Below are 18,701 nucleotides of genomic sequence, written 5' to 3' on the forward strand. Positions count from 1 at the left end.
TATTTTTAGTTGTCCGATTAATTTCTTTCTAATTTTAGTAGAGACGGGGTCTCGCTCTTGCTCAGGCTGGTTTCGAACTCCTGAGCTCGAACAATCCGCCCGCCTCGGCCTCCCAGAGAGCTAGGATTACAGGCGTGGGCCACCGCGCCCGGCCTGGCTATAAGTATTTTAAATGCATACAGTACAATGACACAATTATATTTACAAGCATTTTTGAAAAAAGAAATGAAAATTTAGGCCATATAGGCAATGCTAATGACTTCAAATATTTTAACATCATGATGATTTATTTTTGAGTGAAGATTATAAACTGAAGGAATATTAATAATATAAACAAAAGAATTTGCACTTGCATAGAAAGAGACTAAGATGTTTGTTTTTTAATTTATATTCTATCCCTTTTTAAAAAAAGGATTTATGACATCTTATGAATATAAACATTATACAATAAGACTGGTATGGAAAAATGATTAATTTGGGTAGAAAGGAAAGACAGAGGGAGAAACATGAAGCCAGGGGTAAGTGAGTACATACAAGGTTTTAAAGGCTTGCAAGAGGTAGATATCAAATCTGGCAAAGTTCCTCAGCAGCCAAACAGAGAGGACAACTCAGTCAGTCATGAGATTTAGTGTTTATAAGACAAAAAGATAAAAGATTAATAGTAGTTCCATGGAAGAGATCTGGAGTTTTAATATTTAAATCTTAGCCAACAGTATGACTGCTAAAAAGATACAGGCAATTTTAGGTTACATCCATTTTCATATCCTCCATGGCAGAGAAATAATAGTCTCTTTATAATCTGCACTGGTGTACGTTTCATCATTGGGACCAAATTTTAAGAGACATGGATAAAACAGAAGTGTTATCAAAATAATAAGAGGAACTGGAAAACACAGCATACAAGTAATGTTACAAGAACAGGTTTTGCCTGGAGAAGAAATGATTTAAGGAGACACATGAAGGTTATCATCAGTTTTAGAGTTCTTACAAAATAAAGTTCTAGGGCCAGGCGTGGTGGCTCATGCCTGTAATCCTAGCACTCTGGGAAGCCGAAGTGGGAAGATCTCTTGATCTCAGGAGTTAGAGCCCTGAGCAAGAGTGAGACCCCTTTTCTACTAAAAATAGAAGAAAAAAAAAATAGCCAGGCATAGTGGCACATGCCTGTAGTCCCAGCTACTCAGGAGGCTGAGGCAGGAAGATCGGCTGAGCCCAGGAGTCTGAGGTTGCTGTGGAAAAAAAGGTCTTATTCTATATTATTTTGGAAATCAAACTAGGACAAATGAGATCAAGGTTCTTTAAAACACAGCAGTTTGAGATACATTTATGAAAGAAACTTCTAAAAGTTTATTTACTAAATGGTCAATGTGTTATCTTGGGAAGTGCTGTGCTCCATGGTGATAGTTTAGGAGAGGTTAAATGATTATCAGTCAGAAATGCAGGATATGGGAATTTCATAAATTCTGGGAATTTTCAATTTTATATAACTCTAACATTAGAGTATTTAGTATTTAATATTTACAGTATTAAATATACATTGTTATTTACTACAGAATTTCAGAATACAAAGATCACAGCAGGCTTAAATAGCCAGGAAAAGCTACACAGGAACTTGAAGAATGGAAAAAATTCAGACAATCATTCCAGGAGGGGATCAGCATGAACAAAGACACAAGACAAGAAGGCCGTAGGCATTTCTAGGACATGAATAGATTAACATGGCTGGAGTAGAACGCTCATGCAGGGGATTAGTGCGAAATAATTTAAGGGAAGTAGGTTGAATGGAAATGTGCAGAGCCCTAAACAGGAGGCAGGGGAGTGTGAACTTGAACAGGAATTCAATCACACTTTCTGAAGAAGGAATAGCATAAGGGTTCTGCTGTTTTAAGCAGACTAATCTGATCGTGATGTATACAAGGGACTGAGGGGAAAGGATGTAGATTAAAGAAGTCAATCAGGAGACAGTAGGATAACAGCCTAGCAATAGTAGGAAGGGCAGAGGGTAGAATGTAAAAGAGATTATAAAGAAAGAATAATAGTCTACAACTGAGCAAGTATTTAGAAAAAGGGAAAAATCAAAGATGGCTCTGAGAGTCAACACAGAAATGACAGGGAAAATGATACTGTAATACAAATAAGGATTACATGGCCACGATATAGGTATTTAAGGTCTCAAAGCCAATATCCAAAATACTATTACTATTAATAGTATTACTATTACTACAGTATTACTACTAATTAGTAATAATAGCATAGTAATACTAATACTAATGTGATTTACTATTTTACAAAATAGTAAAACAATGTTTTCAAAAAAACAGGTTAAAAAACGCTTTATTGTCATTTAAAAATACCATCTCAAATAGTCTTCCATCAAGAACTCTAAGTAATATGTACAATATAGTATGTAAGAGCTATGTAAATAATTCCCTTTATTTTAGAAATGAGGGCTGGGCTCAGTGCAGCATAAGGTGGTATGTGCAGAGCTAAAAATAAAATAAAAAGAAAGCAAAACTATTTTAGATCTTCCTCTAAGTAACGGGGCAGTATTCTGCCACTATAAACAAAGTGGCTGTATGCTCTTTATTTGGTTTCAGTGCTTCTCTGTGGTCACAGGACAATTTAGTCTTACAGTAATCTCCAGATAACAGCTTAAAACATCAAGCTGAGTAGTACCATCTATCACCAATGGAAAGTAAATTTCAGTATGCCTTAAGGTTGAAAGAGGTGCATTTGTAGAACAAACAGAATGAAAAAGGAATTCTACAGATGTACTCATCTTTATTTAGTCCAATTTTGGGAGCCATTAATGGGAAAAATGTGATAAACCACAAAGTAAGGGTGCTTTGGGAGACATACAGCATTAGGATTTTATCTTATGTAGAGAAAATATACATGAAACTACTATAAAGAAGGCCTAGGGAAACATCAAAGAATGGTCTGTCTTCCCACTACAAAAATGAAATATGTTTATTATATAAAATTGCAAAATTATTTTTAAAAACAAAAAAAAGGGCAATGGAAATTGCTCACAATGTCATTATTTCAATTACTCCAACATTTTGGTATATTTCTTCTGTATTTTTTCTACCTTTTTAAAATCATGGTTGATCTCATATGCATACAGTTTTATACAAGCATACCTCAGAGATATTGCAGGCTTGATTCCAGACCACTGCAATAAAGGGAATATTGCTATAAAGTAAGCACACAAATGTTTTGGTTTCCCAGTGCATATAAAAGTTGTTTACACTACACTGTGTAGTACAGTGCACTACACCATGCTGTGTAGTCTATATCAAGTGTGCAATAGCATTATGTCTAAAGAAAAAAAACAATGTATGTACCTTAATTAAAAAATACTTTTATCACTAAAACATGTTAATGATCACCTGAGACTTCAGCAAGTCATAATCTTTTTGCTGGCTGTCTTACTCTGTTTTGCACTGTTTTGTAAAGGGATATCTGAGACTGGGTGAAGTTTTTCTTTTTATAAAGAAAAGCGTTCATTTGGCTGGTGATTTTGCTGGCTCAAAGACTGGGCACCTGGCTGGGCCTCAGGCTGCTTCCACTCATGGTTGAAGGCAAAGGGAAGAAGGTGAGAGGGAGTCAGTGTGTGCAGAGAGAGATCACCTGGTGAGAGAGGAAGCAAGAGAGAGAAAAAGGGAAGGTGCCAGGCTCTTTTTAACAACCAGATCTCACAGAAACTAACAGAGCCAGTACTAACTCATTCCCCCCACCACAGTGAGGACATCAATCTATTTACTAGAAATCCATCCCCGTGACCTCAACACCTCCCACTAGGCCCCAGCTCCAACACTGAGGATCAAATTTCAACATGAGGTTTGGGGGCACAAACCATAGTACTGGCAGAGAGGGTCTTGACTCAGTATTGATGGCTGCTAACTCATCAGGGTAGTGTTGCTGAAGGCCAGGGTGGTTGTGGCATTTTGTTAAAATAAGACAACAATGAAGTTCGGCACGTAGATTGACTCTTCCTTTCACAAAAGATTCCTCTGTAGCATGCAATGCTGTTTGATAGCATTTTATCCACAGGAAGCCTTCTTTCAAAATGGAAGTCAACCCCCTCAAACCCTGTGGCTCCTTTATCAACTAAGTTTATGTAATATTCTAAATCCTTTGTTGTTGTTTCGACAATGTTCACAGCGTCTTCACAAGTAGATTCCATCTCAAGAAACCCCGTTGTTTGCTCATCCATAAGAAGCAACTCCTCATCTGTTCAAGTTTGATCATGAAATTGCAGCAATTTGGTCACATCTTCAGGCTCTAATTCTAGTTCTCTTGCTATTTCCACTACATCTGCAGCTAATTCCTCCACTGACGTCTTGAACTCCTCAAAGTCACCCATGAGGGTGGGAATCAACTTCCTCCAAACTCCTGTTAATGTTGATATTCTGACCTCCTCCCATGAATCACAAATGTTCTTAATGGTATCTAGAATGGTGAGTCCTTTCCAGAAGGTTTTCCATTAACTTTGCCAAGATACATCAGAGGAATCACTATCTATGGCAGCCATGGTCTTAGGAAATATATTTCTTAAATATAAGACTTGAAATGTACATTTCCATCAGAGCTCTTCAGTGACTAGGTGCATTGTCAATGAACAGTAATGTTTTGAAAGAAACATTTTTTCCTGAGCAGTAGGTCTCAACAGGGGGCTTAAAAATTCAGTAAACCGGCCAGGCATGGTGGCTCACGCCTGTAATCCTAGCACTCTGGGAGGCCGAGGCGGGCGGATTGTTTGAGCTCAGGAGTTCGAGACCAGCCTGAGCAAGAGTGAGATCCTGTCTCTACTAAAAACAGAAAGAAATTCATCGGACAACTAAAAATATATAGAAAAAATTAGCCGGGCATGGTGGCGCATGCTTGTAGTCCCAGCTACTCGGGAGGCTGAGGCTTGAGCCCAGGAGTCTGAGGTTGCTGTGAGCTAGGATGACGCCACGGCGCTCTAGCCTGGGCAACACAGTGAGACTCTGTCTCAAAAAAAAAAAAATTTCAGTAAACCATGATATAAGCAGATGTGCTGTCATCTAGGCTTTGTTGATCCATTTATAGGCAAGCAGATTTAGCATAATTCTTAAGGGTCCTAGGATTTTCAAAAGGGTACATTAACATTGCCTTCAACTAAGAGTCACCAGCTGCATTAGCCCCTAACAAGGTAGTCAGCCTGTCCTTTAAAGTTTTAAAGCCAGGCATTGACTTTTCTCTAGCAGTTAAAGTCATAGATTGCATCTTCTTCCTACAGAAGGCTGTTTCATCCACACTGAAAATTTTCTCTTTAGTGTAGCCTCTTCATTAATTATCTTAGCTAGATCTTCTGGATAACTTGTTGCAGCTTCTGTATCAGCACTTGCTCCTTCATCTTATACCTTTATGTTATGGAGAGGGCTTCTTTTCTTAAACCTCATGAACCAACCCCTACTAGCTTCAAACTTTTCTTCTACAGCTTGCTCCCTCTTTCAGCCTTCACATAACTGAAGAGAGTTAGGGCCCTGCTCTGGATTAGGTTTAAGGGACCATTAAGGCTGGTCTTCTATGCAAATCACTAAAACTTTCTCCATATCATCAAGAAGGCTGTTTCACTTTCTTACCATTTGTTCACTGGAATAGCACTTTAAATTTCCTTCAAGAACTTTTTCTTTGGTTTTACAACTTGGTTAAATGTTTGGCGCAAGAAGCCTAGCTTTTGGTTTATCTTGGCTTTTGACATGCTTTCCTCACTAAGCTTAATCATTTCTACCTTTTGATTTAAATTGAGAGGTGTGTGACTCTTCGTTTCACTTCAACACCTTCAACACTTCGAGGCCATTGTAGGGTTATTAATTGGCCTAATTTCAATATTTGTGTGTCTCAGGGAATAGGGACACCTGAGAAAAGGGAAAGACACGGGAATGGCTGGTGGTAGAGCAGTCAGAACACACACAACACTGACTGATTAAGTTCACCATCTCACACGAGTGTGGTTCATGGTGACCCAATAGAGTAACAGTAGTAACATCAATTATCACTGATCACCAAAACAGATATAATAATGACAAAGTCTGAAAATATTGTAAGAATTGCCAAAACGTCATAAACACAAAGGGAATACATGCTGTTAGAAAATGGCACCAACAGATTTGCTTGATGCAGGGTTGCCACAAACCTTCAATTTGTAAAAAAGTCAATGTCTACAAAGTACAATAAAACGAGGTGTGCCTACTGCTTTTCACTTACTATAATGGCAGTTTCCCCCCATGTGTAGAAAATACCTCATAAAACAAATTTATAATGGCTGCACAATAAACCACATGGATATAACTATTAGTGAAGGATTCCTTACAAAAGCATTACAATCTCATATAATACTTTGTAACTTACAAAACACGTTTGTTCACCTCTATCTTTAACCTTTTAAGATAAATGTACCCTTTATTCTTATGAGATAAACAGATTAGGATTATTATTTGTCCCATTTTATTGAAAAGTAAATAAAGTTAAAAAAAAAAGATTTCAGTAACTTAGCCTCAAGAAACATATTAACAGTGAGATCTGATCAAAGATTTATGTCTTCTGATTACCTGACCAGTTAGTTCGTCTTTTTAAAGAATACAAATTGTACTGTAAAGTGACTCCCTTCCCAAGCTTCAGAGGACAAAGAAGTGTTGTATAGCAGCAAACATAACACACTCAAAAATATTATCTCCTCCTTCCACTATCCTTGGTCACTTCTCTCAGAAAACCTAACATTACCACTTTAAATACAGTTGACTCTTGAACAACACAGGTTTGAACTGTCCAGTTCCACTCTGACCAATCCCTCCTCTTCAGCCTACTCAACATGAAGATGATAAGGATAAAGACCTTTATAACGATCCACTTCCACTTAAGGAATAGTAAGTGTATTTTCCCTTCCTTATGATTTTCTTATTAATAGTTCTTTTCTCTTGCTTTATTGTAAGAATAGAGTATATAATACATACAACATACAAAATATGTGTTATTTGACTGTTTATGTTACTGGTAAGGCTTTCAGTGTACAGTAGGTTATTAGTAGTTAAGTTATTGAGGAGTCAAAAGTTATATGTGGATTCTTCATTGTACAGGAGTTGGTGCCTCTAACTTCCATGTTGTTCAAGAGTCAAAAGCTAACAAAAACAGACTTCACTTCTGGGGAGCACTGTTTTGTTACAATACCTTCAGATTATGTATGATATCTATCCGCTTGTTCTGGCTGTCCTTAAAGTGAACTTGAACTCTGACGGGAAACTCACCCCAGCCTCTTCTGGTCAGGTGAAAAGGAGGCTCTCTAGGGAAAAGCAGACATTAACACATTCACTCATGTTTATTCTCTCATCCTAGACAGGAAGAGGTTTCTCAAAATGGGTAAATAAGAAATTCATGTCTGTGTGAGAATCATTTAGGTTTCCTCATTTGAAGCTAAATCTTCATGTTGAATTTTTCTAAAATGCTAAATATAATTTAGAGAGAAGAAAGAAAAAGAAAGAAAGAAAGAAAGAAAGAAAGAGAAAAATTCAACTCAAGCGTATATTAATCTTCAGTTACTAAATGCTAAGAGCCAAGAGTAAACTGAGACCATATAATCCAATGTCATTTTCATAGACGAGGGAACTAAAGTGATCTGATGCATGTCACACAGTAGGGCAGGATCCTAATTGGCATGTGACAAACACAGACTGAGGTATACGTTCCGATCCCAGACTCTCATATTTATTCCTCCACTGAGGCAAAAACAAAATAAATCATTGATCAATCTGAAAGTGATAATTTACTTGAAACTATCTACTAAGGACTTTAAAATAAAGATCCTGTGTTCACAGTATAATCTCCCCCAAACAGTGACTATGATTTTAGTGGGTAGAGTGGAATGTAAATGAATGCTAAGTGGACTAGAGAAATCTCATCACAATGAATCTGTGAAGGGAAATTGATGAAACAAGAATGGCAAACTGTTACTAACTGATGATGGGTACATGAGGGTTCATTATACTCTTTACTTTTCTATATGTCTGAAATTTTCCATAATAAAAAATGTAGAAATTTCATTGAGAGATCTTTAAATAATATGGTTTAAGTTAATGGGGTAGAGAGAGAATGCCTTTAAAATGAAAATGCTTGTTAGGAATTCCTAGCTTAGAATTATTGTAGTGAGAGAAGATGCCAAAATTACAGGGAGAAAAACTTCCAGTGGGATGAGTTTTTGGAAAACTAAGGAGAGACATGAATTCAGTGAGGGCACAATCCAAGAACAAAGCTGGAGAAGAATCTAACAGATGGGAATTAAGCAGCACAGAGCCAGAAGCTGACAGGAGAGCCAAAGATAGGAAAAAACTCTGAGTATGAGAGTAGCCTAGAAAGCACAGAAATTAACAACATGTTATACACCAGAGATAAAAGAAAGCAAAGAAAACTAGACTGTCTTGCATGGAAGAAACCGGCTGAGCTGAGAGAAGTAGCCACCATGACGGTATAGATTTAGGTTTGGGGTCAAATGAGAAGGTAGACTTGAGATAATAGTTCAAAAATGGATCCAAGACCAGAGATACAGTGGGGCTAAGGGGCATGGTGGACTTAAGAGTAATTAATGGAAATTCTACTGATGTTAAGTTTGGTCATTTAAATTTCTGTAAAGCTAAAATAAATGGTAAGTCTAAACTCATTTTGCAATATGCCTTAATCACACTGTTTGTATGCTGGATTTCTCTCACAATGGAGATAATAAATTAGGTCTGTTCCTCAATTTCTGTACATGAGCTAACCTTTAGTGAATAGACAGAAAGAACTGCTGCTGAGGAAGACACAGACAAACATAAAGCCAAGAAAAAGGAACAATGCTTTTGACAGGAAATTCTTCCACGACCATATTTTTAGAAGCCAAAAAAAAGGAATCTAAGACCTACCAATTATCAATGGAAATTTTATACTTCAAAAGATATGTTACTTCACACAAAAGAGGACTGCCTCCCCTGAACAAACATCAGTATTTCTGGATTAATCATAGATGTTGAAATATATCAATGACCAAGAAGGAAAAATCATATTATAGGGCTAAAAAAAAAAAAAGGCTTTAGCGACCAAGAATTCACTGCTTAATAAGACTCTTCATTACATTTCTAAATAGTTGTTATATTTCTTCTACTTCCTGCATGTCAGTTCTAGATATGCCATTTGGAATCACTAAGAATAAATTTTTCCTCTACGTGAAAGACCTGCAAGAGAACATCTTACAACATCCTCGTCTTTTCTTTTCAGAATGAATACCTCTGTTCCTCACAACAGTAGCAGCAGCAAACACAGTGTTTCCTATGACCCAACCATATTTTAAGCCCTTTATATCTACTGATTGATCTAATCTTTACAACCACACTATGAAATATCCCCTCTGAGACATAGTGAGGTTGAATAACTAACTTGCCAAGATCACACAGTAAATAAGCAGTGGAACCAGGATTTAAACTCAAGCAAAAGGCTCAGGGGCCACATTTAACCACTGTGCTAGTCCATATCCCCAAGGTGGCAGATCTCACTACCCAGGCCACTCTCCTCTAGATGCACATAGTGTTCACTGGATACTGTCAGACTGGTGCAGGGCACAGCAAGTCTATCTGACTTCTAATAAAGCAGCCTAAAATTGCATTACCATGCTAAGTAATTTGTTTTTAAATTTTGGTTTTTACTTTTCTAACATGGCTACTAGAAAATTTAAAATTGCATGTGTGGCTCACAACATATATTTCCATTGGACAGTGCTACTCTGGAGAATTCCTATATTGGAGCTAAATGAAACAGATATAATCATTTGAAGAGGCTCACTAGATTTTCTCTGGGGACCTAGCCCAGGCTATTCTCACATACACCAAGGGCAGGTATACTCCACTAAACTTCTCAAAGGGAGGGACCATATGGTGTTCATCTTTGCAATCCCTGTATCAAGCCCGGAACCTTAGCACACGTTTAGTGACTATCTTGTGCCTAAAAACAAAGTTTACAATCACAGCTTTTAGGAAGTTGGCTAAGAGTTGCCATGACATCTGAACCAAATGTGAAAAATATACTTCTATAGGAGCATAATCTACCCATCCTCTTTGTCAGGAAACATGCTGTGATGAGGAGATTCAGGGTGCTTCAGAAACACATTTGTACTTTGATTCACAGTAAGATAAACCGTAAGTTTCAAGGCAGTGCAAAAGTCCTCCCATATTTCATCAAATCATTTTAGATACCTGATACAAAAAACATCTTAGGAGTCCTGTAAAGAACATAATGAGTTATAATTAAATCTAAGACATATGTTAATAGTTCTATCCTACTTTATATTGGTTACACCATGTCTAGAGTTTTAGGTTCAGTTCTAAAAAGAATACCTTAAGAGGAATATAGATAAATGGAGCGTGTCAAGGAATATAACCTGGAGGACAAAAGAACAAAGCCACGTAAGTGACAACTGAAACAAATGTGGATGAAACCCAACAGCTGCTTTCAAATATCTGAACAACTGCTACATGGAAAAGGGATTATAATGATTTTGTCTGTGTGGTGGTACAGGCATATGAAAGTACTGAAAGTTTACAAGTTAGAGAAAGTTATAATAGATCTCTACTCAACATAATTACAAACATCCACATGAACAAAGCCACTTACAAATAGAAGGGCCCACCTCATGAATTCAATAACTTAACATCAAATATGAAATGAGCATTTACTACATGCTAGGGACTATGCTAGACCCTCGTAAGACAAGTGAGTCAAGGTTCCAAACATCAATAAGCTCTAAGTCTAGTAAGAGAGACATACATGTAAATTAGTATAATCGATTTACACACATTATTTGCTATAAAAAAAACACAGAAGTGTGGGTGATCACAATAAATGATTTCTCCAGGAGTTTTAAACACCAGAAGCATATAAGTCCTAATCTCTTTTAAAATAACCACTTAAAAATCCTAACACTGTTGTTCATAATGCTTAAATTGCCCCGGGTGGAGTGCAGTGTCTTCATATCGTAGCTCACTGCAACCTCAAACTCCTGCCTCAGCCTCCCGAATAGCTAGGACTACAGGTGCACACCATGATGCCCAGCTAATTTTTCTATTTTTAGTAGAGCTGGGGTCTCACTCTTGCTCAGGCTGGTCTTGAACTCCTAAGCTCAAGCAATCCTCCTGCCTCAGCCTCCCAGAATGCTAGGATTACAGGCATAAGTAAGCCACTGTGCCTGGCCCACAGGCTATTTCAATGATGTAAAATCTCACAAATTTCATGAAATGAAGTTCATTTACTAAGAGCAGAAAATACTCCGGATGTACAAGATGAAAGAGAAATTTGAAAAGGAGATGCAGCATGATCCTTTCTTTGGATTATAACACAGTCTGATAAATGATTTGCCACACCTTTACCTGCAGATTAGTAAGGATTTCTTAGGAAATACAATCTTATATATATATTACTGCGTATTTTTTTTGCAACTTAAAGGAAGTCAGTGTGTTTTACAAATTCTAATTCTTGATATAAGAATGGAGGGAAAAAACAGGTATTAGTTTGTATTGTTAAGTAGTAAGAGTTTTATGTAATGAGTTTTTAATCTCATTTTTTGGGTAAATCATACCTATCATCAATAAAAATATGATTAATATATCTTAACTGATTCACATTTATAGTAAATGTTTTCTTTCCTAAGACTACACATTTTAATTTTTACCATGTAAGGGAATTTCTTATTGATCTGGACATTGAAAAATATATTATTTTTATTACTTACATTTTTATAGACACAGCATTTTTTAAACTTGTCTATTTCTCACCAAACTCACAAAAATATCTTTATTAAAACACTGTGCTCATTTGGAGTTAGGCTATCTAAACTCAGAAAAGATTGTCACTCTATAAGGTATTGTTAAACATTATTAAAATCCCAGGCATTCAAGTAAACAACCATTTACTGTAATTTAACCCACAGAAGAAAGAAGGACAAGGAAGGATTCACTGAGGAACTTCTGAGCTATGTCCTGAAGGATAAAGAGCAGATCTTCACAAAGATGGCCACACTGTGTGTCAGTGTGTACATGCTTGCATGAGTGGAGGAAGAAGACCGATAACAGGGAGGAAAATGGTCTTCCAGGAAAAAAACTCAAGTCTAGGTCATTAGTGGTTTTCTAGGAGAGGATGGATCCTGAGCTTAGCTGTATGGGGCATTTCTGAAGGGATTCATGTATCAGGTATAGATTTAAATTAAATCAGAGACAAAGTCTTTTCAACACTAGGGTTTGAAAGCCTAAGAATAAAATTTCTCTTTTATCAATTAAGCTCTACTACTGAAACAAAACAAAACAAAACAGGTATCAACACTTTTCTAAGGTTCTATCCAGTATAATATGTCAAGAAAATGAAGAAAGTTTTATAAGTAGTAATAAAAGAAAAAAAATCTCATTTGCACTGCAGAACTACGACACTGATTCTCGGGCAGACAGGAGATAGAAAGATGCAATACCATAAAAAATGTGAAAACTGCTGTCTGTGCAAATGCTGAAAATGAAAAAAAATGTGAAAATTAACCCTTAATTCAGTGCGATTTCAATCTGTAATTTGACAATTTGATTCTAAAGTAATCTGGAAAAACATATATACTCAAGAATGGCTAAGAAAAAAATCCAGAAGAATGATGATGAGACTATACTGTCAGATATCAGAACACGTTATAAAGCAAATCAACTAAAATAGTATATTACTGTAACAGGAATAAATGTTATTAACAGTCCAGAACAGGATCTAAGTTTACGTGGGAATTTAGGGTATACTAGATGTAGGGAAAAAAATAGACCAACTGATAACTAGGATAACTATTATTCATATAAACATTCCGTACTACCTACAAAAATCCGATTTCCAAGCATTCCACTTTGTAACCGCCAACCTCTATCTTTCCAGCTCTACTCCCAATCCAACTATTTTCTAACCTCACTTAGACTTCCATTTCTTGCCCACAAAAATCTTCACTATCCATCACTGCTCTCATATAATTCACTTCTCTCCGTAAACTCAGCATAGATTCCATGGCATATCACCACAATAACCTAATCATTAAAGTGAAAAAATCAATGAACCAAGAGCCCAGGATTTTGTATGAATTGCCTATATGCACACAAAATCCTTAAGAACAACAAAAAAATACCAGTAGAGAGAACGTCAGTAAACTAGGTACTAAGACTGTTTTTGAAAGAGGGAAGTGATTTGGGAAATTAGCAGATAACTGTGACAAAGGAGGAGGAGATCACATGGGGCTTCAAAGGACCTAAGGTTTTTTAGGGAGAAAGGGGAAAAGTGGACAGGAACCTATAAATATGATCAAGGAAGACATCTACCTCACCCCTAGACCCAATGGTAAAAACGGCCACCACTTGAAAGGGCTACAGAAGCAGCAGAGTTCTCAGGAGATACCCATTTTTCTTTAAGAGCTGGGGTGGAAGGGAATGTTCTGAACAGCACAGAGGACAGAGATTTCACTGGTAACAACCCAAAACCACTTCCATAGTACATTTATACAATGAACATGTATATGATGTAAAGTATCACATAGATGTAAAGAATACACCTAAATGATATAAGCAAATTTCACAACAGTATAAATATATCATCCTTCCATCTTTGTGAAGTAACAAAAACAACGATTATACCAGGTTAGAATATGTAAAGGAAAAATATCACTAGGGGTTACTTATGAGAGGGTGAGAGCATGGGGAACTTTCAGCATTATATATTTCTATAATGTTAGAATCTTCTGTTATATTCTGATAACTATAAAAAACAGTAACATTTTTATGTATATCTGTATCTATATAAACAAGGTTAGCTATTTCCAGAGGTAAGCAAAATCAGCTCATACGATTAGTGTAGTAACAATCTGATCGGAGGGGACGGTACATGTTCATCGAGACAGTAATCTGCAAGAGGGAACCATGGCTGAAACTACATTGTGACTAAGAGTCAATGCTGGGTAAATTATTAGTAATATAAAATTTTCCAGGGAATGTTGTGAAGTTAAATCACTTTTCTTTCACTTCAATAAATCTGTACTTCCTAGGTTAAATAACTCAAATGTGCTTACCTCACTTCCACAAGGTCATTTGGTTTATAGCTGGGATGAAGGAAGAACCAAACTTTCTTGACAAAATGATTAATGCTGGGTTCTCTACGAGACCCTCGGACATATACCATCCACTTATGAGTTGACTGGTCATTTTCTTCCCTCTTATCTGGAGGTATATACCTAGAGAAGAAAAAAAAAGAAACCAGAATTAGTTTTTCCTTCAAAAACCTAACAAAACAATTAACTCCTACTTAAAACAAGATTAAAATTCCAGCAATATTTAACAGCTATATCACCTAACCAAACAACGTCTTTGCAGCTAATCATTTTGTTTTTCATTCTTTCTAAAACATTTATTTGGTCTAAAGAGCATTTTGTTAAGAGTTTGTTTTCTGATTATCAGTGTGCAATTAAAAAAAAAAATCAAACTTATTTCTCCTGCCAAGTGGGTATATAAGGTGGAAATAAACAGGCATATTTTTATTCCTGGGATAGGGAACCTCTAGCCTTTGGATTGATTTCATTCAGGTTTCAGGGTGCGAGAACTCTAGGCTCTTCTGGTGCCTCTCACTGCTGCCAAGAAGGCTGTACCTGGTTTCCTGCCTTTTGAAAGCCAAAACAAGTCATTTCCTTAAGTCTCCCCCCGCCTTTTTTTTTTATTTCAGCATGTTATGGGGGTACAGATGATCAGATCATGTATGATGCCCCTACCCTCCCTCCCCCACAAGTCCAAGCCTCAAGTGCGTCCATTTCCCCGGAGGTATGCATCTCACTCATTGTTTGTGCATATGCCCGTCCCCTCCTCCCCGCTCCCCCTGCCCAACATCTAATACATGTTATTCCTACATGTGCACTTAAATGTTGATCAGCTAATACCAGTTTGACGGTGAGTATATGTGGTGCTTGTTTTTCCATTCTTGGGATACCTCGCTTAGTAGAATGTGTTCCAGCACTTTCCAAGAGTATATAGGAGGTGCTATATCACCATTGTTTCTTAAAGCTGAATAGTACTCCATGGTATACATATACCACAGTTTACTAATCCACTCATGTATTGATGGACACTTGGGTTGTTTCCACATCTTTGCAATTGTGAATTGTGCTGCTATGAACATTCGAGTGCAGGTGTCTTTTTCATAGAGCGACTTTTGCTCTTTTGGGTAGATGCCCAGTAATGGGATTGCTGGGTCAAATGGTTAGTTCTACTTGTATCTCTTTAAGGTATCTCCATATTGCTTTCCACAGAGGTTGCACTAATTTGCAGTCCCACCAGCAGTGTATGAGTGTTCCTACCTCTCCGCATCCATGCCAACATTTATCGTTTTGGGTCTTTTTGATAAAGGCCAGTCTCACTGGAGATAGGTGATATCTCATTGTGGTTTTGATTTGCATTTCCCTGATGATTAGATATGTTGAGCATTTTTTCATATGTTTTTTGGCCATTATTCTGTCTTCTTTTGCAAAGTTTCTGTTCATATCCTTTGCCCACTTTTTGATAGGGCTGTTTGATTTTTTCTTGCTGATTTTTCTGAGTTCTAAATAGATTCTGGTTATCAGCCCTCTGTCGGATTTGTAGCACGCGAAAATTTTCTCCCATTCTGTGGGTTGCCTGTTTGCTCTTGTGACAGTTTCTTTGGCCGTGCAGAAGTTTTTTAATTTGATCAGGTCCCATTTATTTATTTTGGTTGTTGCTGTGATTGCCTTTGGGGTCTTCTTCACAAATTCTTTGCCTAGGCCAATGTCTAGAAGAGTATTTCCAACTTCTTCCTCTAGAATTCTAATAGTTTCACTCCTTAGGTTTAGATCTGTGACCCAGCGTGAGTTGACTTTTGTGAGGGGTGAGAGGTGTGGATCCAGATTCAGTCTTCTACATGTGGCTATCCAGTTTTCCCAGCACCATTTATTGAATAAAGATTCTTTTCCCCAGTGTATGTTTTTGTTTGCTTTGTCAAAGATTAGATGGCTATATGAGGATGGTTTTATGTCTGGGTTCTCAGTTCTGTTCCACTGGTCAATGGCTCTGTTTTTGTGCCAGTACCAAGCTGATTTTAATATTACAGCTTTGCAATAGAGTTTGAAGTCTGGTAGATTGATGCCTCCCATTTTGTTTCTATTACCTAGAATTGTTTTTGCTATGCGGGGTCTTCTCTGGTTCCATATGAAGCGTAAAATTAATTTTTCTACATCTGTGAAGAATGATGCTGGTCTTTTAATAGGAATTGCATTGAATCTGTAGATCACTTTGGGTAGTATAGTCATTTTAACAATGTTGATTCTGCCAATCCACGAGCATGGTATGGTTTTCCACCTGTTTACATCTTCTGCTATTTCCTTCCTCAGTGTCTCATAGTTCTCCCTGTAGAGTCTTTTACCTCCTTAGTACTAGGTACTTTATTTTCTTTGTTGCTTTTCCTTAAGTCTTGACCATGGTAAAACTAGCATCGTTAGCCCTCCCCTTTATGGGACCTGTCTTTATTTCAGTATGAGGCCCCTTTCTTAGATTCTGGTGGAAAATATGGTCATGTCCTCCTACATGTTTATTTTAGCCTATGATTAATCCTTAGTAATGCAGGGGGGCCAAGTTGCCCAACCTAGCTCTTCAGGAGTGTTCTTGTTCAATCTCAGCCCTTTACTCTCCATATGTAAGAACCAGCCTGTAAATTTCATGAACCCTGTTGGGATTTTAATAGAAATATTTCCAGATCAATGTGGAGAGAAGTGACATCTTTACAAGACAGGTCAGCCCAGAAAAGGCCAAGCCTGAAAATTCAGGAAGAATTTCCACCAGGCCACAAGAAGATTGGGCATAAACAATCATTTCATCTAAATTTTCAAATGTATTGGCATAACAATGTTAACAGTTTCTTATCTCTTTCATAGTGCAGCATCTGTAATTATATCTTCTTTTTTCATTTCCAATATTATTTGTGTCTTTTTTCTCTAATTTCACCAGGTTTGTATATGTTTATATTTTTCCTTTCACAAATGTATCAATTCATTCATGAATCAAATATTTACTAACCCAGTACTATAATAAGGTACAAAAACAGAAAAGACATAGTTTTTACCCCAAAGAGATTACAATCTGATTTGCAAAAAATATATGAAAATAGGAAATGATAATATGATAAAAAATGACAAAAGAGAGTAGAAAGGAACTATAACTAATAAGGTTCAGCAAATAAAACTTCATGAAAAAATTAATTAAAACTGCCATAGTCTAAAATCTTGGCCAATGTAATCAATTTTTCTCCAGCAAGATAATTTAATCCCTTTCACATATTTACATCTGGGACAAATATTTACACAACATACATAATATCATTATGCTATGAGAAGATCTATAGGAATTAGCTAAGGCCCCTAAGGATAGAACTAGGTCAGAAATAAACAAAAGTTTTTCCTAACTTATACACATTAACGTGCTTGGTGAAATACATTTATGTAAGAGCTCACATCTTAGAAATTTTTACTAAGTACTATTTTATTCTGAGTCGAAGACTGACACACTATAAAGTAGAGTCTCAAGTCTCCGGACCTTCGTTTACTTTTGAAACAACTAAGAGCTTGAGAAAAGCACTCATGAGGTTTTTTCCTATTATAATACTAAGATAGTAAGAGTATTTATGCCAAAATATTAACATAAATGGATGACTGAAAATGAAACTTTATCTATTTGTTCTCATGTCCCAATGACTTGCTAGATGCAAACCTCTCTGGCTTGCATTAGAGTCACTAAAGTAAGGTTTTGAAAAAGAAACAAAAGTCAAAGAAACTCATCATACTTAAGTCCTTCCATCTCAAAAAAAAAAAAAGAAAGAAGACAAAGAATAGTAAATGGGTTCCTGGGAAGAAAAATCTGGTTTCAGCTTTGGAAGTGCCAATCACAAATAAATGGCAGATGCAAGAATGGAAATGTGGAGGAAAAAATGAAGATATGAAAGTTAGAGTTGAGAACAGTGCCTGAGAATTTACCATTCTCATTGGTTTCCAAATACTTAGCATCTTTTACAAACTACACATGAAAGTGTAAGAGGTTCCTATACTGCCTCTTCTCTAGTGATATATTTTGAGAAAAAAATTCTCTTCCCCGTATTTATCATTTGTGGATACTGTGAAAGGCAAGGCAGAATGGCACTGTATAGAGAAGCAGTACAGAGGAAATAATACCCACATGAAGAACAGGAGACCTAGATTCAAACTCTGTGCTTACAAGTGAGCAAGATTACTCTAAGAAAGACTCTGGACTTTGATTTACTTTTGAAACAACTAAGAGCTTGGGGAAAAGAATTCCTGAGGCCTCTTCCTACTATAATACTATAGTATTAAGTATTAACATAAATGGATGACAAAATAAATTCAACTGGATACTCACTTGGACACATTGCCCACAACTATCGTTTTCTTTACAAAAAGTCGTGAAGTTTCATCTCCAGTGAGATCAGCATTCCGCTGTTCTGTTTTATGGGAGCCAGTAACACTAGAAGTATCCTGAAAAAAATCATAATCAACATTCATTTTCATTTTAAACAATTTTTAATAGGACAGAAACCAAAAACTCATAAAAGATAGGAATGAAATAACTCAAATTTAAAAAAAAATT

General features: G+C 36.6%; 1 protein-coding gene across 1 annotated transcript in view; it reads right to left on the bottom strand.

Annotated features, from left to right (window-relative positions):
• YEATS2 (YEATS domain containing 2) overlaps window positions 1-18,701 on the bottom strand; it is an 82,167-nt gene that overhangs the window by 53,191 nt on the left and 10,275 nt on the right. The window contains exons 5-7 of the mRNA XM_012640055.1: window positions 18,474-18,589; window positions 14,117-14,278; window positions 7,195-7,306 (exon numbers count right to left, since the gene is read on the bottom strand). Of these exons, the coding sequence (XP_012495509.1) occupies window positions 7,195-7,306; window positions 14,117-14,278; window positions 18,474-18,589 (390 nt within the window). The remainder of the gene's footprint in view (window positions 1-7,194; window positions 7,307-14,116; window positions 14,279-18,473; window positions 18,590-18,701) is intronic.

This window comes from Propithecus coquereli, unplaced genomic scaffold (assembly GCF_000956105.1).
Source record: "Propithecus coquereli isolate 6110/MARCELLA unplaced genomic scaffold, Pcoq_1.0 Scaffold10, whole genome shotgun sequence".
NCBI lineage: Eukaryota > Metazoa > Chordata > Mammalia > Primates > Indriidae > Propithecus > Propithecus coquereli.